The following is a 25,931-nucleotide window of genomic DNA, read 5'->3' on the forward strand; positions in this document are numbered from 1 at the left end:
GAGGTTTGGGAGTTTTGATTGTGGGTTGTGAGGGTCTCAGTGCTGTGTGGGTCTGGGGAAGTATGAGTTGGGAACTGTGAGTTGGGGGAACGGGTTTGGTGGCTGTGAGGTGAGGGCTATGATTGGGGTTTGTGGGTTTGGGGTTTTGGGTTTGGGGGGCTGTTTGATTTATGGGTCTGTGGGTTTGGGGTCTGTGCGATTTTGGGCCTGTGGGTTTTGGGGCTGTTGGTTTGTGGGGCTGTGAACTGGGGGCTGTGGGTTTTGGGAGGCTGTGGGTTTGGGAGGCTGTGGTTTTGGGAGGCTGTGGGTTGCGTGTTATGGTTTTGTGGGCTGTGGGTTTGTGTGGCTGTGGTTTTGTGGGCTGTGGTGTTTAGTGGTTGTAGGATATGGGGCTGTGGGTTTGGGGTGTGGGTTTGGGGGGCTGTGGGTTTGGGTGACTGTGGGTTTTTGGGTCTGTGTTTTTTAGGGGCTGTGGCCTGGAGGTCTATGGGTTTGGTTGTTTGTCTGGGAGGCTGTGGGTTTGTGGCCTGTTGTTTTTAATGGCTGTGGGTTGGGGGGCTGTGGGTTGGGGGGTTTTGGGTTTAGGGGGCTGTGTGTTTTGGGTCTTTGGGTTTGGAGGCTGTGGGTTTGTGGGCTGTGGATTTTAGCGGCTGTGGGTTTGAGGGCCTGTGTGTTTGGAATCTGCGGGTTTGGGGGGCTGTGGGTTTGGGGGCTGCGGGTTTGGTGGTTCTTGGTTGAGGGCTGTGTATTTGGGGGCTGTATTTTGGTTGTTGTGGGTTTTGGGTCTGTGGGCTTGGGGGCTGTGGTTTGGGGGTTGTGCGTTGGGGGGTTGTGGGTTTGGGTGTTGTGGGTCGGGAGCTGTGGGTGTGGGGCTGTATTGGGTGTTGTGGGTTGGGGCGCTGTTGCTGGGCTGTGGGTTGGGGGGCTGTGGTTTGGGGGTTGTTGGTTGGGGTACTGTGAGTTTGGGGGTTATGGGTTGGGGGCTGTGTGCTTGGGGGCTATGGGTTTGGGGGGCTGTGTTTTTGTGAGCTGTGGGTTTTGGGGGCTGTTTTTTTTCATAGATCAATTTATTTAGAATTACAAATATTAAGAATAAAAGATTTATGCATTTCTTAATTAACATAACAGTTTAGCTAAATAGAAACTCTGCACTAAAGTCCTGCGGTGGCACAATACCAACAAAGAATATGGATGCGCTTTTTAACTATACAAAAATTTCAAATGGAAAATAATTTTGTCGCAATTTTATTATACATAAACATATAAAAAGTCTCATTTTATGAGACATCTGAAGGAATCAAAGCCACTTCTACAGCTATACCTTAAACTCCGTTTCTGAAAACAATTGAAATTTCACTTTATAATAATCTATAATAAAACAAGAAAATTCCAAATACACCCCCCCTTTTTTACAAGATTAACATTTTAGGCAGGGTTTTCATTTAAAAACCTCAAACAAAACAAACAAAAAGAGCAAAAACAAAAACAAAAAAATCCCCCCAAAACCCATAACCAAATACAAACCTTTTTTTTCTGCATTTCACAGCACTGGTTATAATATTTTCCCTATAAAATCTTTTTACTCTATAAATTGTGTACTGTTGGATTTTAACCAGTAATCTGGCTCAAAAGTTGTGCAAATTAACAAAAAATATGAAAATATTGTGTTTTCAGTCTTTTTTTTTTTTTAAATAAATCTCCTAAGAACAGCACTTTTGCCCTGAAGTGATGGGAACAAGACATGCTAAATCCACTTACTGCAGTAATGCTTTTTCCTTTTCTTTTCTGTGCCTTCATTCTTTCAACAGACAAACAATAAAGGTTTCTTTTATAAATTATGATAAATTAAAATATTACTATAAAATGATCTATAAAGCCATGACACATTGCAAGTATATATCACATATACTTGTAAAGTCCATGTTTCCCATCTATATTCCAGCAGCTTCTTTACAACTAGGGCTTCCCATCTTCCATGATGTTATCCTTTGAAGACTGAGAGGACAATCAACTAAAGGAACTAAGTTGTAATTTTCTAGGTGGTATTTCCACATTGCTGTACTTGTGTACAGAAAGCAACGTTCCTTTACATTCTCCGCGGCACTAGTGGTCTGTTAGATGGAACTCATGCACATTAAAATATGGCCAACACAGTCTTCCATAAAATTATTTTATGTACAGCCAGTTTCAGTGTAAAAATACTTGCTAGTAAACTTAAGTGATAAAAAGCAATGCTACTGCAGCTGAATAATAAAAGAAAAATAAATACAATGCTGGTTAGCAATGCTGGTTTAAGAAGCAGTACAGTCTATTAAAATGCCTTATACAGAGATTTAAATTCCCTTGTTTTCCAGCAGTTGGGTTATTTGGTGTTGGAAGCCTAGATGAAAGAAAAGAACTTCTCAAAAACACTGTCCTCTGCAATCTTCTATTCAGTCTCTGTTGGTATTATTTGCTGCAAAGGCGTGTAAATTTCCCATCTGGCTCAGGCCACTTTGAATATGTGCAACATGAATTTCTACGTTATTCTGAAAGCAACTGATATTAGAGGCATCTATTGTACTCTTGATATCATTTAATGAATCTGTAAGTGATTTGAATTCGAAAGAATTCAGGTCGCCTCCTTCTGCAAGACACTTAATTTGTAGTAAAATAGCTGTGAGCCTGGAGATTAAGTCTGTGAGATTTTTATTTTCAACACACGGCTGCCCTGTTGACGAATTTGCATGCCGAACAATTTCTTGTGCCTCTTCCTCACACCTTCGTCTCATATCTGTTGGCTGGTCTGCTGGCTGGAGTCCTTGGTCTGGAGCAAGCTCATAGCAGTACTGTTGAACTTTATGCAAAACCTTGTTTAGGTCCTTATTTAGCTGTTCGAGCTCTAGGACAATCGTTGCATATCTCCGTTGAAACTCAATGCCGATAGGCATGGAATATGATTTCAATTTTTCTGCTTCTGTATTCATTTCCCTTAATTTCTTGATATGCTCCTTTTTAATCATCAGAATTTTTGATAATTTAGTCACTTGGATAAGGAATTCTACTGGAAAACCACCTAATGTTTCAGTTTCAGAACTGGGAATTTTACTTCTCCAAGGTCCTAATAAAGGATCCTAATAAAGGATCGTTATCTGTAATTGGTGACTGCAGAGGAGTGGTATAATGTAACCGTGGTGGAGTCATAAAAAATCGAGAAGGCCGCTGTTTTTGTCCAAAGGCAGCAATTGGCATCGTCTCATGAGGCTCATTACTAAGAACTTCATAGTCAGGGATGGTATGTGTTCCAAGCCCTGTCCTGTCAAAAGTTACTCTATAGGTAGCGTTAAGAGTGTCCACAGCATCTATTTGCCCAGTGAACAGACCATCATGAACACCACGTAATCGTGCTGTAACTTTGGTTCCAATAACCAGGGGCAAAGGAATCTCATCTGGGAGGTCTTTGAATTGTGAGAGATCTGCAACTTTCCTTTGCTGTAAGAGTCTTATTTTCTGCCTCTTCTGTTTTAATGCTGATCTCTCTTCTTCAAAAAATGCAGAAGAACATCTCCGTGGCTTTCCCATAAGCCACCTGATTTTTCCCCATTCTACTCTTGTTAACTTTCTTGTTTTCAAATTAGGAAAAGACTCCTTCAGACACACACAGAAGTCATTATCACCTTCAAAAAGTGGCTTATCTATATTTGAGTAGAACCACTCATATATGCACCATTTATGTGCTTTGGGAAGTTTGAGAAGGTTACGTAATCGAAAACCAATCTTCTGGGAGGCTTTCTTATCTGGTGTTGACATTGTTGCTGTAAATTTCTTAGGCTCCAAAGTCCCAGGTTCAGTCCCCTGCACCACCATAAACCGGAGCTGAGCAGTACTCTGTGGAACCATTGCAACTCTCTGGTTTCTTTTAGGTGACCTTGTATTTATTTGTCTGTCATCTTCCTCAGAAAAGAGTCTACTTCGTTTTGAATTTCTGAAAGGCATTTCCACAGCAGGGCCAGTATTCCTGCCTTTCCAGACAGGGGTTTTTTGTAAAGAGCTGTACTTTTCATTCCATGTGTTAGATAAGCTTCCCTCTTTTAAACTGACAAGGGCTTTTGCTGAAGAGCCCTACTAGGGAAAGACAGAAAGAGGCTGGGGGTACATTAGCCTGCCAACACCCATGTCCAGTAGAGAAGCAATTGCAGAAGCCAGACCTTCTATCTTCTGCACCCCATAAAGAATTTTGGTCCATACTCCTTGTGCTTACACGGCAGGATGGTTGTTTCTACTTCCATACACACTCTCGTCAGGCAACTGGTCGAGTTCCGCCATCTTGAATGAGCTGCGCCGCTTTTTCCGGGGGCTGTTTTTTTGTGGGCTGTGGGTTTGTGGGTAGTGTGTTAGCGTGCTGTTTGTGGAGGGCTGTGGTTTGGGGGGTTGTGGTTTTGGGGGCTGTGGGTTTGGGTGGCTGTTGGTTTGGGGGTTGTGTGTTGGGTGGCTGTGTGTTTGGGGGCTGTGTATTTGGTGATTGCAAGGTGGTGGTTGTTGGTTTGAGGTGGTCTTAGGCCCTGGTCCTGATGAACTCCCCTCCCCCATCCAGTTTTGAAAGCACTGGCCTGGCCCTGGCTCGTGGGGGTATCATTGGCTCTATGGTCAGGAAGCCCTGGAACTAAAGTCAAATGGCCACCTGGGACTCAGCTGTGCAGGACAGGAAGCAGGAGGTTGGGGTGCTGCAGGGACACATGGGGGGCTCCAGAGGAGGAGGGAACCTGGGGTGCTGCAAGGACACCTGGGGTTGTTCAGGGGCCTGAGGTGCTGAGAGGAGGAGGTGGCCTTAGGGTGTTCAGGGGCCTGTGGTGCTGAGAGTCAGAGGACGCCTAAGGGTGTTCAGGGGCCTGCTGCGGTGAGAGGAGGACGGGGCCTGAGGGTGTTCAGGGGCCTGGGGTGGTGAGAGGAGGAGGAAGCCTGAGGGTGTTCAGATCCCTGGGGTGCTGAGAGGAGGAGGAAGCCTGAGGGTGATCCGAGGCCTGGGGTGCTGAGTGGAGGGGGCCTGAGGGTGTTCAGAGGCCTGGGGTTCTGAGAGGAGGTGGGTGCCTGAGAGTTTTCAGGCTGTTCCCCTTTTCTCAGTCCCTGTCCCCTGTCCCCTGTCCCAGTCCCCAGTCCCTGTACCCAGTCCCCTGTCCCCAGTCCCCATCCCCAATCCCTTGTCTTCATCCCTGTCTCTAGTTCCAGTCCCGTCCCCAATCTCCATCCCCAGTCCACTGTCCTCAGCCCTCTGTCCCCAGTTTCCTGAATCTGTCCTCAGTCCCGTTCTCAGTCACTGTCCCTTGTCCCCAGTCCCAGTCCCCTGTCCCTAGTTCCAGTCCCCTACCCTCTGTCCCCAGTCCCTGTCCCAAACCCCAGTCCCCTGTCCCCAGTCCCAGTCCCAGTCCCTGTCCCCAGTCCTAGTCCACATTCCCCTGTCCTCAGTTCCTGTCCCCAGTCCCAGTCCCTGTCCCTGGTCCCCAGTCCCCTGTCCTGGGAGCTCTCCCAGTTCCAGTTCCAGGAGGATGGGCCCTGAGGGTGCTCAGGGGCCTGGGGTGCAGAGGGGAGGAGGGGGCCTGAGGGTGTTCAGGGGCCAGAGGTGCTGAGAGGAGGAGGGGACCTGAGGGTGTTCAGGGGCCTGGGGTGCTGAGAGGAGGAGGAGGCCTGAGGGTGTTCAGGGGCCTGGGGTGCTGAGAGGTGGAGGGGGCCTGAGGGTGTTTAGGGGCCTGGGGTGCTGAGGAGAGGAGGGGGCCTGGTGGGAGAGGAGCAGAGCAGAGATGGGAGCTGAAGCTGCCCTGCAGATTCCCCTGCAGCTCGCACTTCTGCTGCCTGCCAGGTGTTGCCCTTGGTGACCTGCCACCTTACTACTAACACCTCTTTTTGATGATTAATTTTGACATCTACTTGTTTCTTTGCTCTCACTTTTGTTTAAATTTTTTTTCCTGATTGCTATTCTGAGCAGGCTTTTCTGTTATATGCCCCGCAGTCCACGTGCTTGAGGGCCGCCATCTCTCTTGCTCTGGGGCGACACCCACAGGGAGTCCTTGGCTCTGTGGGTCAGCATGGCTGGGGCAGGGCTCTCCAAGGGGCCATGCCTACCAGCCCTGGGACATGGGCCTCCCTCAGGCCAGGGCCACTCATTGCTGCACCCGCTCAGGGCTCACTGGGACAGGAGGGGAGGGGGCCGCGGCCATGCACAGGGCCAGGGTTAGGGCAGGAGCATGCCGCCTAGGTTGGCATGGGCAGGAAAAGGCAGAGTAGGAAGCCCACCACCAGCCAGCTGACCGTGCACTCCCCAGCATCCACGCAGCGCCTGCAGGAGGCAGCCCCCACCTCCTCCGCCACAGCTGCCACCACCTGCAAGAAGCTGCGCTGGAAGTCCAGCGCATAGGCCATCGCCTCTTTGCGGTGGACAAGCAGGAAGATGAGGCGTGGGCGACAGCAGGCCTGTGCTGGCTGTGAGCCCAGTGCTGGATGCCAGAGCAGGAGGAACAGCATCCAGCCAATCCCTAGATTGCCCGCATGCCTGCTGCGGCCCCCTACCAGATCTGGGATGGGGAAGGCGCGCCAGGGCTGCTCCAGGTGAGGTTCCTGACTCTCAGTCCACGCGCCACTCCAGGCCTAGCTGCGTCGCCAACAGTAAGTTCTTTATAATGTTTTCTATATTCTAATCAACTGCTGCCTATATAATAAAAAATTAAAAATATTTATAAATATTTAATATTTATAAATATTGTTTATATTTAAATATTTATATTTGCACTCATGTTTATTATTTTATTCATCAAATATTATAAACATAATATTTATTAATGTATATTAATATTTAATATTTATAAGTATCATAAATATTTATAATGTTTATTTAAACATTATCATCTAATCTTTTTTACATAGTCTACAGGTGAAGAACAACTACAGAATTTCACTCACTTGTGGAATATAGACGATATGTATTTTTTTATTTTAGAAACTTTTTTTTGCCTCTAGGGTTATTGCTGGGGCTTGGTGACTGCACCACGAATCCACTGCTCCTGGAGGTGACTTTTTTTTTTAATTTTGCTTTTTTTCCCTTTTGTTTCCCTTGTTGTTTTATTGTTGTGTAGTTATTGTTGTTGTTGCTATTGATGTCTTTGCTGTTAGATAGAACAGAAACAAGGGAGAGAGGAGGGGAAGACAGAGAGGGGGAAGGAAAGAGAGACACCTGCAGACCTGCTTCACCACCAATGAAGCAATCCCATTGCAGGTAGGGAGCCGGGGGCTTGAAACGGGATCCTTATGCCAGTCCTTGCGCTTTGAGCCATGTGCGCTTAACCCGCTGCACTACTGCCCGACCCCCAGAAAGATTTGATATATTTGTTAATGAGAAAGACAGGAGGAGAGAATGAATCAGACACTACTCTGTTAATGTGTTGCTGGGGATTGAACTCAGGACCTCTTGTTTGAGAGTCCAGTGCTTTATCTACTGTGCCACCTCCTGGAACACTAGACAATATACAAAGGTGAAAAAAAAAAAACCCAAAATGTCAACCTATTTCAAGACTATAGTAGAACTATAGTGATTATCTATTGGGGTGGGAATGGTGTTTCAGAACTTTGCTAATGGGAATGATGAAACAAATAATAAAATAAAATAAAATTTCTCTGCCTGTATTCAATAAATAGTAATAATAATAATAATAACAGTAGTTAACTTAAAAAAAAGAGAAACATGAGAAGGGGCCAGGAAAGAGCTCACCCAGTAGACTGAACACTCTACCATATGCTAGGACCTGGGTTTGAGCATCCAGAACACATGGAAGCACAGCATCAATTTTCTTTTTTTTTTTTTTTTTTGCCTCCTGGGTTAATGCTGGGGCTCAGTGCCTGCACTAGGAATCCACTGCTCCTAGAGGCTATTTTCCCTTTTGTTGTCCTTGTTGTTTTATCTTTGTTGTGGTTATTATTTTTTAATATTTATTTATTCCCTTTTGTTGCCCTTGTTTTTTTATTGTTGTGGTTATTATTGTTATTGATGTTGTTGTTGTTGGATAGGACAGAGAGAAATAGAGAGGAGGGGAAGACAGAGAGGGGAGAGAAAGACACCTGCAGACCTGGTTCACCTTCCCCAAAGCGACTCCCCTTCAGCTGGGGAGCCAGGTGTTCAAACCGGGATCCTTATGTCGGTCCCTGTGCTTTGCACCAGGTGTGTGCCTAACCTGCTGTGCTACTCCATCTTTGTTGTGGTTATTATTGTTGGTGTTATTGATGTCCTTGTTTGATAGAACAGAGAGAATTGAAGAGAGGAGGGGAGACACAGAGGGAGAGAGAAAGAGACCCGCAGACCTGCTTCACCACTTGTGAAGTGATTCTCCTGCAGGTGGGGAGCCAGGGGCTCAAATCAGAATCCTTTTGCTGGTCCTTGCACTTTAAGCCATGTGTGCTTAATCCTCTGCATTATTTCCCAACCCCCACCTTTTTTTTTTAATGAAAGCACTTCTCAGCTCTGGCTGGGGATGAGGGGAGGAATGGGGTGGTTAGATCCTGGGACTTTGGAGCCTCAGGCATGAGAGTCTCCTTGCATAACCATTATGCTATCTACTCCTGCTCTCATCAAATTCTTTTTAAAAATTAATTTACTTATGCATTTATTTTATTTATTTTCCTTTTTGTTGCCCTTGATTTTATCATTGTTGTGGTTATTATTGTTGTTGTTAATGGACAGGACAGAGAGAAATGGAGAAAGGAGGGGAAAACAGATGGGGAGAGAAAAATGGACACCTGCAGACCTGTTTCACTGCTTGTGAAGCGGCCCCCCTGCTGGTGGAAAGCTGGGGGCCTGAACTGGCATCCTTAAGTTGGTCCTCGAATTTCCTGCCATGTGTAATTAACTTGCTGTGCTACAGCCTGAACCCCACCAAATTCTTTATGAATAGTAAAATAGAACTGTGTGTCTCCTCTCTGTCTCTGTCTGAAGTTAAAAGGAAGACAAAGAAAAACATCAATCAGAGGTCCAGAAGGTGGCGCAGTGGATAAGGCATTGGACTCTCAAGCATGAGGTGCTGAGTTCATTCCCTGGCAGCACATGTCCCAGAATGACGTCTGGTTCTTTCTCTCTCTGCTATCATTTCTCATGAATAAATAAATAAATAGAAATCTTTAAAAAGAAAAAGAAATAAAGAAAAACATCAATCAGAAACAGTGGAATTGTGAAGGTGGGATGTGGCAAAAGATAAAAGAATATAAGGGGTGGCTGGGGAGATGGTAGATCTCTGGTAGATCCCTGAACTACTCCCCCTTCTTTCTCAATTTTTGACTCGCTATCCAATAAATAAATAAAGATAAAGAATACATAAAAAGAAAAGAAAGTGGTCGCACTTTCAAAGGTTCTAGTTCAATCCCTGGCACTACCACAAAGGAGAGTTGACCTGACTCCAGTTGGTAGTGCAGCGGGTTAAGTACAAGTAGCAGAAGCACAAGGACCTGCTCAATGATCCAGGTTCGAGCCCCTGGATCCGCACCTGCAAGGGAGTTGCCCCACAAGTGGTGAAGCAGGTCTGCAGGTGTCTATCTATCTTACTCTCCCCTTCTCTTTGCTGCAGGTATTTATTTCTCTCTTCCATTCCACTTCCCCTTCCTTCTCAATTTTTATATTATAAATTATATTAAAAGCTTCAAAATCTTACTATTATGTAGACTATTTACAAAAGATTAGATGACTATGTGGACATTATAAATATTTATAATATTTATAAATATTAATACACATTAATTAATAAATATTGTGTTTATAATATTTGGTAAATATAAATAAAATGATAGATATGAATGCAAATATAAATATTTATAAATATTAAATATTTATAAATATTTTTAAAATATTTATTTATTATATAGGCAGCAATTGATTAGATTATAGAAGGTTTTATTGAGAACTTACTGTTGGCAATGCAGCCAGGCCTGGAGTGGCGTGTGGACTGAGCGACCATCTTTTCTGGGCGCCATGGAGTCAGGAGCCTCACCTGGAGCAGCCCTGGCGTGCCTTCCCCGTCCCTGCTCTGGTAGGGTGCTGCAGTGGGCACATGGGCCATCGAGGGATTGGCTGGAGGCTGTTCCTCCTGCTCTGGCATCCAGCACTGGGCGCACAGCCAGCCCGGCCCGCTGTCCCCAGCGCCTCGTCTTCCTGCTGGTCCACCAGAAACGGGCGACGACCTATGCGCTCGCCTTCCAGTGTGGCTTCTTGCTGGTGGTTGTGGGTGGTGGCGGTGGTGGGCTTCCTGCTCTGCCTGTTCCTGCTCATGCTGCCCTAGGTGCCATGCGCCCGCCCAGACCCCGGCCGTGGCACCCTCCCCTCCTGTCCCAGTGAGCCTGAGCAGGTGTGGCAAGGCGCAGCCCTGGCCTGAGGGAGGCCCATGGCCCAGGTTGAGCACACATGTTATATGTTCAATTTTCCAGTCCCCACCTGCACGGTGAAAAGCTTCACAATTGGTGAAGCAGTACTCCAAGTCTTTTTCTCCCCCTCTCTATCTCCTCCTTCCTTTCCAATTTCTCTCTGTATGTATAAAAATAGGGGTCAGGTGGGGCACACCTGGTTGAGCACACATGCTACAGTGCTCAAGGACACAGGTTCAAGCCCCCAGCCCCCACCTCCAGGAGGAAAGCTTTACAGATGGTGAAGCAGTGCTGCAGGACTCTCTCTCTCCTTCTCTCTCTCCCTCTCTCTCTCATCTCCCCCTCCCCTGTCAATTTCTGTCTGTCTGTATCCAACAAATAAATAAAGGTAATAAAAATAAAAGCTCATAAATAATGAATAACTAAATAAAATATTTAAGAAAGTGTAAATTTAGTTATCTGTCTTTAATTAATATTAAGATGTTTTTTAAAGGAAATGATCTTTGAGTATATAGGATACTGGCTGTACATAAGACTTTAAAGCCAGAGATTCTGAAGTCCCAGTTTTAACCCCTTACACCAACAAAACCCAAGAGTTATGCAGTGTTCTAATAAAAATAAAATTTTATGAAATTTAATAAAGCAACATAACTTAAAAGCCTAGAACCCGGACAAATAAGTCCAGGTCTTAGTTACACCATCTTCAAACTGCTTGTCCTTGAAGAATGTATAGAAGTTCATTGGTTTAACTGTTTCTTTCTCTTTTCATTTATAAATTGGAAATCTTAGTCAACATGATTTTAAAGACAGCAGGAACCTCTCATCTCCACTATAGAGCCTCTACATCCCCCAGTCCTACATCCCCCAGTCCTTGGATAGGGCCCACTTTCCCGTATGCCTCTCCCAATCCATATCAAATAATATTGCATCTGCCGATCACAACCTAATCTCCCATATCCACTACTTCCACCACCAGATATAGGACCTGCCTAAGCTTCTTCCATAAAAAAACTGCACTCTTTCATGGATCCATAATTTGATTTGTTATATATTATAATTTTTAAAAAAATGTTGGGTGGTCTGGTTGGCGGCACAGTGAATGGGGCACTGGATTCTCAACCATAAGGTTCCAGGTTCAATCCCTGGCAGCACATGTACCAGAGTGATGTCTGGTTCTTTCTCTCTCTGCATATCTTTCTCATGAATAAATAAATATACATGTCATACATCAGACAAAGGGTAATATATATATATATATATATATATATATATATATTCAGCAAATTTAGTGAATTCAGTGACAACAAACAAATGAACAACAACAACAACAAAAGAAAAAACACCCCCAAATTGGGAGAAGATATGAACAGAATTTTCACCAAAGAACAGATCTAAAAGGCTAACAGACATAAAAAATGCTCAAATTCACTGATTATCAAAGAAATGAAATAAAGATAACAATAAAGATAACAATGTAACACTACTTTACACTGTGAGAATGTCATAATTTAAAAAGGATAGTAAAAACAAAGATTATAGAGGTTGTGGTGGTAAAGCAACACTTCTACCCTGCTGGTGGTAATGCAATATGGTCCAACCCTATGAAGAGCAGTTTGGAGAATATTCAGAACAGTAGACATGGAACTTCCCTATGACCCAGCATTACTATTCCTGGGGATATAGGCTAAGGAAACAAACATACCCATACTAAGAGATCCATTGACACCAATGTTTATAGCAGCACAGTTTGGAATAGCCAAGACGTGGAAGCCAATCAGGTATCAACAGACGAATGAATAAGAAAGTTGTAGTGTATATATACACAATGGAACACTATTCAGTTTTTATGAATGATAATATCATCTCCTTCACGTCATCTTGAATGGAGTGTGATGGAATCAAGTTAAAAGCCATAAGTCAAAAAAAGAGAACAATAAGTACTGGATGATCTCACTTACAGGCAGAACTTGAGAAAAGGACAGAAAGGGAACACAAAGTAAGGCTCAGACTGGGTTTGGTGTACTGCACCAAAAAAAGGACTGTGAGGAAGGAAGTCAGAAAAGGTGCTGGGGTGGGGTTCAGGTTCTGATGTATATTAGTGAAAAAGGACTTACGTTGGGGGGGATGGGAGTGAGAATATGTTGCAAACATCTATCTTGGGAAGAGGAGATACTGAACCTATGTGTCAACAACAGTACTGTAAATCACTAACCCCCATAATAATAATAAAAAGAAAGGCCACCTGCAAATGCAGCTCATCACAGTTCTCATTAGAAACTGTTCTGGAAGAGTCAGCTCTACATGTTTTTATCCTCCCCAGAGGAAGGAGCAACCATGGCCGCAGCCCACTCAGAGAGGACACAGCAGCCCAGGAAGTAACAGTGACACTGGATTGTGGATCACAGGATCATTAATAGGCAAAGGAACACACTCTCCATTTGTGACACTTTGAAATTCTGGTCTGGCAAGCCAACCCAAGCCATTGCCCCCACTTAGCAAGTGATACTAGCTTATTTCTGATAATCAGAAGTAACTCACCCTGGAAGCAAGCTGTACACACAGAGGGCAGTAATACAGGAGCTAGCCAGGAACAACACAGAGCAGCAGCTAGAAGCGGCAGCAAGCACTGAATTCCTCTTCACAGTCTGTGGAGGCCCTTAAGTGTTGATGGGGTAGCACCTGGCCAGTGGAGTGTGTCACGGTACAGAAGCAAAGAAATTCTTGACACCTGGAATAAGAGCCCAGTTTTGCATCATGAGTAGCATGGCTGCAAACCAGCAGCATTCCAACACTGAGAGCTAAATAGTGCTCTCTCTCTCTCGATATATATATTTAATTTTTAAAATATTTTTATTTATTACTGGATAGAGGCAGAGAGAAATTGAGATAAAGGGTAGACAGAAAGGGAGACAGAGAGACATCAGCAGCCCGGCCTACTCATTTGGGAAGCTTTCCCCCTAGAGGTTGGGACAAAGGGCTTGAACCCAGATACTTGCTATTGTAATGTGTGTGCTTTACCAGATGTGCCACTGCCTGTATCCCTGAGCAGTGCTCTCTAATGGTTTGTCACATTCATCTCAAATCCTTCTGACTCTTATCTATAAATTTATGAAGGATCCTAGAGAAAAACAGTCTACCACCTGCAACAGCTCCCCAATTCCTATCTCCCTACTCCTTATCCTGCACCTGCAGCATCTTCTCAATTCATACCTCCTCACACCTTACTACTAAAACTCTACTTACAGTGAAGCTTTCAAGGTTGAGGATGGGCTATGAAGTTCTGGGGGTGGGCACTGTGTGGAATTGTACCCCTCTTAACCTATGGTCTTATCAATATTTCTATTTTATAAATAAACTTTAAGAAAGTAAAAATATCTACTTATTTTCTAAGATGTTATGATGGTTTTTGACACATGAACCTGCCATATTCTCAGGTTATACTAGCAACCTGTTTAAAGGCTGTTTTTCTTAGACCATCTCTTGATCAGAGAGCACTGGTCTCTTTGCCTCTCATTAAAAGTAAACAAATAAATAAATCTTTTTAAAATAACGTAGTTTCACTCGCCCTCTAGGTTATTTCATATACAGTCTACCACTAAACCATGATCCCCATTCCATTTATTAAAAAACTATTCTATTGGGGGTCGGGCGGTGGTGCAGTGGGTTAAGCGCATGTGGCGCAAAGCGCAGGGACCGGCGTAAGGATCCCGGTTCGAGCCCGCGGCTCCCCACCAGCAGGGGAGTCGCTTCACGGGCTTCACCGTGAAGCGGTCTGCAGGTGTCTATCTTTCTCTCCCCTCTCTCTCTGTCTTCTCCTCCTCTCTCCATTTCTCTCTGTCCTATCCAACAACAAAGCAACGTCAACGATGGCAATAATAACCGCAACGAGGCTGCAACAACTAGGGCAACAAAAAGGGGGAAAGATGGCCTCCAGGAGCGGTGGATTCATGGTGCAGGCACCAAGCCCAGCAATAACCCTGGAGGAACAACAACAAAAAAACTATTCTATTAAAATAATGTTACATCATAACATAATTTGCAGAGGAATTAACTAGTATTTTTAAAATAATATTTCTTCCACATATTTGTTTTGGATAGAGACAGGGAAGCTGATAGAGAAAGGGGAAACAGGGAAAGATACAGAGAGACCCTGCAGCACTGTTTCACTGCTCATGAAGCTTCTACCTTGTAGTTGGGGACTAGGGGTATGAACCCAGGTCCTTGTTAATTGGAATGTGTGAACTCAATCAGATACACTGGGATCTGACCCCTGTATTAACAAATCTTGACGATCAGTACTATCTTCCTCACCTTCATCTAATGCCAGATGGTTACTTTGGGGAAAAAAATAGAGAGAGATAACTTAAACTCCAACATTTATTTCTCCTAACCAACACTCTTTCTATTTTGATAATAAAAAAAACATATTCAGAAGTACATCTAAGTTTAAGATTCTCCAAAATAAAGTAAGTTATCTTACTCATTGGAAAGTAGCTATATTCTTTGCATTCTAAGGATAGCTCTAGGCTGGGCTAAAGATTTTCTGTTTTCTATCAAAGAAGGGGTTAGGTTTTTCCTGTGCATGGCAATGAAGCCCAAATTTCCTGGTGCTACCAAAAGCTGGGAGCTATGAGAAAGGAAGCTAGTCAGGTAAACATGCCACTGATAATCCTCCTATACTCACATTATCAAACAGCCCTAGAAGCTAAAAGTGGATATACTCTGTATGACAATGTCAGAGAGACCTAGACAAATTATTTTCTGCCTTTTGTAGCAGCACATTAACTGTGTGGGATCACTTAAACAGGATGATACTATTAGCAACAGAAGGACTAAAAATAAGAAAGCAATATTAAACCGAAACATCAAAGGAAATCATTTGACATTTCAAGGGAGGCAGAGAAACAACTACTTTGATACATTGTTGGTGGAGAAACAAATTATCATAATTTATTAGGAAATTAATTACCTAATATCAGTATAATAAGAAATACAATTATATCTAGCAATACCACTTTGGGAATCTATCCAATGAAAACAAAAGCAACATTATCAGCACTTAACATTTGGCACAGAACATAAGAAATAAACAAACAAATAAATAAATGTGGCTATTGGGAGAGATGGAGTCTTGTAGGTACCAAGCCCAAGTGATAAACTTGTGGTTAAAAATAAACTAATAAACACAGGTATGTGCTGTAAGCTTCACATTTATTGTAAATGCTAATTTACTCATAGTTTAAATTAATGTCTGATGCTTTAAAGATGAACAATTAAATGAGTAAGAAAAAGTTATAGTTGTAATACCTGCCAGAAAATGAACTGCCAAAATTTAAAGAAGATTTCCAAAAACTGGTCCATGCACTTCTGATTTTTTTAAATATTTTATTTATATCATAAGGAAGAGCCAAAGAGAGAGAGGAGGAGAAAGAGAGAGAGAGAGAGAGAGAGAGAGAGAGAGAGAGAGAGAAACACTCTGACATATGCTGTGCCAGGAATGGAAGTCAGGACCCCATGCTTACTAGTTCAAAGCTCTACCATTATGCTACCTCTCATGCCACAGAAACTCTTCATTTCACTGCATTCTCTTCCCATTAAAATCAGATTGTTTGACACCTTGATTGCTAAATAGTACCTTTTAATGAAACTGTCACACTGGGGGCTGGGTCATGGTGCACGTGTTTTAATGTAAAAGAATACAGTTCAAGCCCCCAGACCCAGCCTGCACGAAGGAAGCATTACAAGTAGCGTATTAGTACTGTAGGTGTCTTTATGTTTCTTTCCCTCTCTATCTCCCCTTTATCTCAGCTTCTGATCTCCCTAACCCATAAATATATTTAAAAATTAAAAATAAGAAACTGATATACTGTAGGCGGTAATGTAAACTGGTACAGCCTCTATAAAAAAATAGTAAAGACATTTGTTTTTAAAATTGCTATACCACAGGACCATGCAGTAACACGCTAGCAATTGTTGTTGCGGCGGTCTGGTGTCGGGCTGCACCACGGAGAAGAGAGCAGAAGTCCAGAGCAAAGGGGTACACAAATCTTTATAATATGATGGGGGGGGGAGGTTTGGTTCAGACCACGTGGAGCCAGCCCACAATGGTCGACCACTGGGGGGGGGGGGGGAGAGCAGGGAGCGAGACCTCAGAGAGGGAGAGCCGAGAGCCCAGAGAGAGAGAGGGGAGGGGTGAGGGGGCTTTTTATTGGGCAACAACCGGGGGTGACGTGTAGGGCCAGGATTGGTTGAAAGGGGGCACTCTAGGATTTAGCGGGGCATAGAAAAACCTGGGGGCAGAGCCAGGATTGGTTGAAAGGGGGCACTCTAGGATTTAGCAGGGCATAGAAAAACCTGGGGGCGGAGACTGCATTAGAATAAGTCCTCAGCAACAAGCAATGCTATTCGTCTGATGGAAACACAAATTAGTAGGTGTTTATGCTCCTTTTGTTCACAGCACCATATTCAAAATAGTCAGAGGTAGTATCGCCTGATTTCCCACCAAGAAGACTAGATGAAGCAGTATGTCATATCAAAAAGGTAAAACAGTACTTTTTGGGACAAAATGTGTTTCTGTGTATTTAATCTGTGAATCATCCCACTGGGATCATGCTACAAGGTGTAATTTTGGGGGTCAGGTGTTAGCACAGAGAGTTAAGCGCAAGTGGAACCAAAGCACTAGGACCAGCTTAAAGATCCTGTTTCCAGCCCCCAGCTCTCCACATGCAGGATAGTCGCTTCACAGGCAGTGAAGCAGGTCTACAGGTGTCAGTCTTTCTTTCCCCCTCTCTGTCTTCCCCCCTCTCTCCATTTCTCTCTGTCCTATCCAGCAATGAATGACATCAATAACAACAATAATAACCACAACAAGGCTACCACAACAAGGGCAACAAAAAGGGGAAATTACCTCCAGCAGCAGTGGATTCATGGTGCAGGCACTGAACCCCAGCAATAACCCTGGATGCCAAAAACAAAAAATAAGGTGTGATTTTATTCAACAATCCAGTTTAGACTTGCATTTCAAACAACCTCCCAGATTTCTGAGGCTGCAGGTCTCCTGAACATCCTTGAAGGCTCAATTAGAGTGGAGAAAGGAAGAATACAACAACCCCCTGGAGAAGATTGATTACTTTCACCATCATATCTCTTTAGCTGCTAAATTGTGATGAAATATTGATATGTTAAGACTGAAAATGAACCCCTTTTCATTCACATATTAAGATAAATACAGGAAAGTCTTAAGTTCATTCATTTTTTCCTGTTTCTGAATGAAATTATTTAGAGCTGAAATGATAGCCTATCTGGATATTTCACAAAAATCTAAATGGATTGATGTTTGTTTTTCTATATTAGATGATTTACTCTTAGACTGTCCAGGTTAGGAATTTCCATTTCCCCTCTATTTACTGACCTCTTTTATACCTCTAGTAGTCTTTTGAAACCCACCATTACATTCAGAAAAAAATGCTTATTATGTAACATTTTCTATTGTATTTTTAGAAGCAATTACAGAAGCCAGACCTTCTACCTTCTGCAACCCACAATGACCCTGGGTCCATGCTCCCAGAGGGATAGAGAATGGGAAAGCTATCAGGGGAGGGGGTGGGATATGGAGAATCGGTGGTGGGAATTGTACCCCTCCTACCCTATGGTTTTGTTAATTAATACTTTCTTAAATAAAAAAAAAAAGAAAGAAAGGGGGGGAGAACCATAACACTGAACCTTCTTTCAGTGTGGTGGGATTGGCCTTGATTCTGAGTCATACACATAGCAGAGCAGCACACTATCCAAGTGAGCTATTACACTGGTACTCCTATTGATTTTGTAATATGACTCCAGTTAGGTCTATATTGTACTTATGTGTTTTATTTAAATATATTGCATTAGGAAGTCCGGCAGTAGATCCTTATGCTGGTCCTTTTGCTTCACACCACGTGCACTTAACCTGCTGTGCTACCGCCATGCTCCCCTCACTCAACACCTGGATCCCTGACTTCTGAAGCAAATGTCTCTACTGGCCTTTCGTCCTACTTTTCCCTCTGACCAGCCCTGGTTTTCCCAGAAATGGCTGTGACTTCGACCCCCATTTCTCTGGGACTTTGGTTTTCTGCCTGCTGGTCTAGCTGCATCCCCTGTAAAGAGAGGCCACGTCCAGCCTGGGGGGGTGGCTCAGTAGGCAGCGAGAGGACTTGCTGGCCTGAGGTTCTGGGTTCCCTTACAAACACTGTGTAGAATGAACTATGCTCTATCTCTCTCTTTATATTTATATCTACACATGATAGAGAGATAGATAAGATAGATAATAGATAGATAGATAGATAGATAGATAGATAGATGATAGATAGATAGATAATATTAAGACATTAAAAAAACAATCCTTGGGTGGAAAGGTACTTTACCTGGGAATGTATTCTTTCTTCAACATGCATGACACAGGTCTGAGTATGGAAGAAACTTCATTGCCTTTGTGTCTTTTCCTCTGTCTGACTCTGTTTCATTCAATCTTAAAATAAAAATACTAATAGTCAAGGTCAAGGTCTGAATCCCAAATGACAGTGAGAAAAAAGCATTCCATCTATCCCCTTCTTTAAATATAATCTCTCTCTCTTCAGAGCACCTGCCACCATATGATAACTGATATGGATCCTCTTGTGGAACCAGGGACCCATATATGTAGGATTTTCCACCATTCATGGCAGAGAGGGAGAGAAAGAGAGAGGGGGGGAGAGAAAGTGAGGGGGGAGAGGGAAGGTGAAGGAGTGGGAGAGAGAGAGAGATTATAGCCTCCCAGCCTCCTGAAGATGGGAACCAGGGGCTTGAACATGGGTCTTTTCACACTGTAATACATGTGCTTAACCAGATGTGCCACTTCCTAGCTCTTTCTCTCTTTTTTATTTTCTTAAAGTCTTTCTCCATCAGTGTATTGGGGACTTGTGTTGTCAGCAGCATTGCTCTATGTTTAAAGGATCATTATTTCATCTATATAGAGCATGGCCTTTATTGCTGACAGCTAATTGTTCCTGAACTTCTTTTTAATATTGATTAATAAAATAATAAGATAACAGAGGTATAATTCCACAACGTTCCCACCACCAGAGTTCTGTGTCCCCATTCCCTCAACTGGAAACTACAGTGGTTCTCCCAAGGTCACAGGAACCTCCTGACTCTATAACTGTCTACCTCTATTTCTATGTTTAATTCCATCTATATTTTTTCTTCCCATCTTTCCAATGGTCTTGCCTTCTTGTTCTTTCAATCACCACTACACCTGTTACTACTTTCAGGTGTCTTTCCTTTTTTTCCTTTTCTAGTGTTTTCCAGATTCTCCTCCCTTTCAGTTATATATATATGATTCCTGGTGACATATGCTTTGGGCTTTGGTGGACTGCGGGTACAGAACCCTCTAGCTTACTTCCCGTATCACTTACCCTCTGGGAGTATGGGCCAAAATTCTTTGGGGTTGCAGAAGGTGGGAGTTCTGGCTTCTATAATTGTCAAAGTGCTCTCTATTCAACTTGCCTTCCCTGAGGACAGACTGCCCTTTAATATGTAGAACATATGACCCTGTGGGGAAAGTGTTTTTACCAAAGTAAAAACTCTGTGGTGAGGGGTAGACATGCAGCTTCATGGGACAGTGGGGGGTGGGAGTGGGTGGGAGGGATGGGTCACAGTCTTTTGATGGTGGGAATGGTGTTTATGTACACTCCTAGCAAAATGTAGTCATATAAATCACTAGTTAATTAATATGAGAGGGGGATAATTAATTGTATGTCTAGAAGTTTTTTAAAACACAGACTGAGTCTTTTTAATATATAGGCTGTGTATGTGATATGCAGACTCTCTCAAAAGCCTAGACCAGGTAGATCAGAAGCAACCAATAGCACAGCTGTATACAAGATACTGCGTACTGTACAGCAAACCATAACAAAATGACTTTTCAAAGTTAACCCAATTACCAAATAATGTGATGATAACATTAACTATCGATTGTGTTTTTGAAACCAAAGACAGCAGGAACCTCACATCTCCACTATAGAGCCTCTACTTCCCCCAGTCCGGGAACCCTTGGATAGGGCCCACTATCCCGTATGCCTCTCCCAATCCGTATCAAATAATATTGCATGTGTCGATCACAATCTAAACAACACAATGATTGCCACCTAAACATGCTTCACTTCAGACTGTGTCCAGAGACTTCACGTGTGCAATGACAACCCTTCAGCTTCATTACTCGGGTGAGACCTTTCCTTTCATAGTATACTCTAATTCGATCTCAGGTGGTTCACTTTCTTACAAAGTCCCAAAACCTAGATATACACCAGTTTCTGTGAGAGAGAGCATATGTCCACACGTATCCATAAACTACTGCAAAATATATACCTGAAAGCAGAAGTACACTAGCGTTTGCAGTGAGTATCCCCCTAACACTTCCTCTCCACTATTCCAAGCTTTGGGTCCATGAGTGCTCAACAATTTGTTTGGCTTTGTATGTTAACTCTCTTTTCAGTCACCAGGTTGCAGATGTCATCAGGATGCCGGCCAGGCTTCCCTGGACTGAAGATCCCACCAATGTGTCCTGGAACTCCGCTTCCCCAAAGACCCACCCTACTAGGGAAAGAGAGAGGCAGACTGGGAGTATGGACCGACCAGACAACACCCATGTTCAGTGGGGAAGCAATTACAGAAGCCAGACCTTCCACCTTCTACAACCCACAATGACCCTGGGTCCATGCTCCCAGAGGGATAGAGAGTGGGAAAGCTATCAGGGGAGTGGGTGGGATATGGAGATTGGGTGGTGGGAACTGTGTGGAGTTGTACCCCTCCTACCCTATGGTTTTGTCAATTTAGCCTTTCTTAAATAAAAAAGAAAATCCTACGAATCCCATTACAAAAATTAGACTAAATAATAATACTAAATAGATTATCATAATTCTTGCACTATAGTAATCTCATGACATATGATATGAAAAACCATTGTTGTAATTAACTACAAAAATATAATGCCGGGAGTTGGGCAGTAGTACAGCAGGTTAAGCGCAGGTGGCGCTAAACACAAGGACCAGCGGAAGGATACCATTTCGAACCCCCGTCTCCCCACCAGAAGGGGAGTCACTTCACAGGCGGTGAAGCAGGTCTGCAGGTGTCTGTCTTTCTCTCCCCCTCTCTGTCTTCCCCTCCTCTCTCAATTTCTCTCTGTCCTATCCAACAACAATGGCATCAATAATAATTACAACAACAAAACAACAAGGACAACAAAAGGAATATATAAATAGATTTAAAAAGAATATAATGCTAAATCTAATAAAAACTCACCCACTAATAAAATTCGTAATAATTCTTTCATTTATTTACCAACCCCATCAAATATCTCTTCTTGATGGAATTTCAGTTCTTTACTAGGCTTATGTCTAATTATTCAAATTACTACACGCTTATTTCTAGCTATACACTATACATCATATACACTAACAGCATTTTCATCAGTCACCCATATATGTTGACACGTAAATTATGGTTGATTAAACCGCTATATTCATGCTAATGGGGCTTCCGTATTTTTTTATCTGTCTTTTCTTACATATTGGTCGAGGTCTTTATTATGGTTCCTATATATTTACAGAAACATGAAATATCAGAGTTATTTTGTTAATTGCTACTATAGCTACAGCTTTCATGGGTTACATTTTACCATGAGGACAAATATCCTTTTTTGGACCTACAGTCATTAGAAATTTATTATATGCTATTCTTTATATTGGAACAGATCTAGTACAATGAATTTGAGGAGCATTTTCAGTAGATAAAGCTACTGTAACCCGTTTTTTTGCTTTTCACTTTATTCTCCCATTTATTATTACTGCCCTCATACTAATCCACTTATTATTCCTTCATGAAACTGGTTCTAATACCCTACAGGAATTATTTCAGAATTTGACAAAATTCCATTTCACCCTTATTATACTATAAAAGATATTCTAGGATTAGCCTCATTAATCTTCGTTTTAATAACATTAGCATTATTTTCCCCAGATCTTTTAGGTGATCCGGACAATTATACCCCCACTAATTCCTTAAATACACCCCCACACATAAAACCTGAGTGATATTTTCTATTTGCATATGCAATGCTTCCATCAATCCCCAACAAATTAGGGGGTGCTTTAGCATTATTCATATTTATCTTTTTAATGTATTATACCTTCCCTACATACTTCAAAACAACAAAGTATAGCATTTCAACCTATAAGTCAATGTGTTTTCTGACTACTAGTATCAGACCTATTAATTCTTACCTGAATTAAGCCAACCTGTAGAAGACCCATACATCATTATTGGCCAACTAGCTTCAATTTATTACTTCTTTTCTAGTCTTATCTTAATACCTTTAATTGGCCTTATCGAAAACTATATACTTAAATGATGAGTCTTTGTAGTACAAATATTAATACACTGGTTTGGTAAACCAAAGAAGTGGGAATACACCCTCCTGAGACACTCAAGGAAAAGACTACAGTCCTACCATCAACACCCAAAGCTGATATTCTTACTTAAACTATTCCCTGAATATACATATATTATAAATATATATATATATATATATATATATATATGTAATAGCTACCATCAGAATTAAGTATTGTTGGTTAACTACTGTTAATTAACTAGTGCTGTTAATTAACTAGTGTTATTGTTAATTAACTAGTGTTGGTTAACTATTGTAGGTTGAACAAACTTACTATTACTATACACAAAGAGCTAGGTTCAAGCCCCCCAGTCCCTATCTACAGGGGAGGAACAATGACAAGCAGTGCTTCAAGGATTTATTTATCTCTTCCTTTCCACTTCCCCTTCCTTCTCAATTTTTATCTTATCAACTATATTAAAATCTTCAAAAACTTACTATTAGGTAGACTATTTGGAAAAGATTACATGACTATGTGGAAATTATATTTACAATATTTATAAATATTAGACATTAATATGAATAAATATTAATTATACATATACTATTCATAATATTTAAAAATAATTATAATAAATAATTAAATATAATAAATAATTAAATATAAATTATATTTATAAGTATTAAACATTTTAAAATATTTATTTATTATATAGGCAGCATTTGATTAGAATATAGAAAACACACCCCGTGTGTCCCCGCCCCAGGGCTCCCAGGTGTCCCCAGCCACAGTCACACAGGTGTCCTGGTTCTGCCCCCAGAAAGCTCCGCCCTGAGGCCCCCAAACTTCCCCTTCCCTAGGTGTCCCCGCCCCCAAGCCCCAGACATCCACAGCTGCCTGGTCACCCAACTGTTGCTCCTTAAGTCACCCAGGTGTCTCCCCCCTCAGAGGGGCTGGCAAGAGACTGCAGTGCCCGACCAGCCAGCAGGTGGCGATGTTGTAAAGCTAACCTCCAGGGTGGGCCCAGCGCCCAGCCACAGGCCCAGTCACAGCCCACAGACACTCAGCCCACATCATTCCAGGCCCCCAGACCCCGGCCCCCAGAACCCTGAGCCCCATCAGTCCAGGTCCTCGACCTCCAGGTCCCTGGCCCTCTGATCCTGGCCCCCATAAATCCGGGTCATCAACCCCAGATCTCATTCACTCCAGAAACCCAACCCTCATATAGCCAGATCATGGAACTCAGACACCTGCCACGGAGCCCCCGCCCACATCACACCAGGACTGCGCCCCACAGTTCCCCACCCACACCACACCAGGACATCGACCCCCAGACCCCGCCTACATCACTAAAGGACCTTGACCCCCAGACCCCTGCCCCCATCACTCCAAGTCTTCAACCCCCAGACCCCCAACCCCATCACTGAGGTCCCCAGATTCCCTTCACAACAGACCCCTACTCCTCCATCACCAGGTCTTGGAATCCAGACCCTTCCCACAGATCCACTCCCACATCAAAACAGGACCTCGACCCCTCCAGGTCCCCACTCCCCCAGAACCCCCTATCACTGCAGGTCCTCGACCCCAGACCCCCAGCTCCTCAGATCCTCCCTCATCACTGGAGGCCACTATGTCCCCACTGCTACCCATCTGTGATGCAGCCCCCAAGGACACTGCTCAGCCAGGACACCAAGCCCACCATGAGGAAGACCTTTCAAACCCAATGTCCTGAGGGTCCTTCTGAATCCAGGCACAATGCTTTCAAAACAGGATGTGGGAGGGGGGTTCATCAGGACCAGGGCCTCAGAGCCCCTCAAACCAACAACCACCACCTTGCAATCACCAAATACACAGCACCCAAATCCACAGCCACTCAAGCCCCAACCCCAAAACCAACAGCCCCCCAAACCCACAGGCCCCCAAACCACAAAACCCCAACCCACGGCCCCCCACCAACAGCGCCCCAGCCCACAACCCACAGAGCCACAGCCCACAAACCAACAACCCCAAAACCCACAGCTCCCCAAACCCACATACCACAAACACAAAGCCCCCCAAACCCATAGCCCCCAATCCCACAGCCCCCCAACCCAAAAACCCCAAGCCCACAGTTCCCCCAACCCACAACCCCCCAACCCACAGGCCAACAGTACCCCAACCCACAACACACAATATAACCCACAGCCAGAGCCCAACAACCAAAACCCCCAAACGACAGCCCCCAAACCCACAGCCCACAAACACAAAGCCCCAAAACCCACAGGCCCCTAAACCCACACCCCCCCAACCCATAGCCCCAAAATCCACAGCCTCCTAAGCCCACAGCCCCCAACCCACACACACTAAAAACCACAAGCCACAAATCGACAACCGCCCAAACCCATAGACCCACAGCCCACACCCTCTAAAAACCACAGACCCACAAACACACAGCCACCCAAACCCACAGTCCCCCAAACCTACACCCCCAAACGCACAGCCCCTAAACCCACAACCCATAAACACCACAGCCCACAAACCCACAGCCCCACAAACCCACAGCCCACAAACCCATAACCCCCCAACCAAAGCCCCCCAAACCCACAGTCCCAAAACCCACAGCCACCAAACCCACAACCCCCTAAACCAACAGCCCTCAAACCCACAGCCCCTAAATCCCACAGCCCCCCAAGCCCACAGACCCGTAAAGCAAAGGCCCCCAAACCCACAACTCCAAACCCAAAGCACAAAATCCACAGCCCTCATCTCACAGCCACCAAACCCATTCCCCCAATTCACAGCTCCCAACTCTAAGTTCCCCAGATCCACACAGAACAGAGACCCTCACAACCCCACAATCACAATTCCCAAACCTCACAGGCCACAGACCCTCACAGCCCACAGACGCACACAACCCCGCTACTCATAACCTGCAGATTCACAGCCCCCAGACCCTCTCAGACCCCAGACTCTCATATCCCCCAAGACCTCACAGCCACCAGACCCTCTCAGACCACAAACACTCATAGTGCCCAAGTCCCTCACAGGTGTGTCCCCAACCCAGGTGTCCCCCCTCAGGACCCAGATGTCCGGTCCCAGGGCCCCAGGTATCTTCCTGCCCCAAATGTCCCTGCCCCTCGGCCCCCAGGTATCTCCCAACCCCTTGTGTCCCTCAGCACC

At 43.9% G+C, this 25,931-nt stretch overlaps 1 protein-coding gene and 1 pseudogene across 1 annotated transcript; one reads left to right on the forward strand and one right to left on the reverse strand.

Moving 5' to 3' along the window:
• Positions 1–1,357: 1,357 nt before the first annotated feature.
• Positions 1,358–4,097, reverse strand: LOC132540449 (protein lin-9 homolog). The gene is given in 2 exon segments (XM_060198177.1): positions 1,358–3,101; positions 3,103–4,097. Coding segments are annotated over 2 exon segments (1,542 nt in total). The 5' UTR covers positions 3,976–4,097; the 3' UTR covers positions 1,358–2,432.
• Positions 4,098–6,519: 2,422 nt separating this feature from the next.
• Positions 6,520–22,789, forward strand: LOC132540193 (cytochrome b-like; annotated as a pseudogene).
• Positions 22,790–25,931: the final 3,142 nt, after the last annotated feature.

This window comes from Erinaceus europaeus, chromosome 9, assembly GCF_950295315.1.
Source record: "Erinaceus europaeus chromosome 9, mEriEur2.1, whole genome shotgun sequence".
Taxonomy (NCBI): domain Eukaryota; kingdom Metazoa; phylum Chordata; class Mammalia; order Eulipotyphla; family Erinaceidae; genus Erinaceus; species Erinaceus europaeus.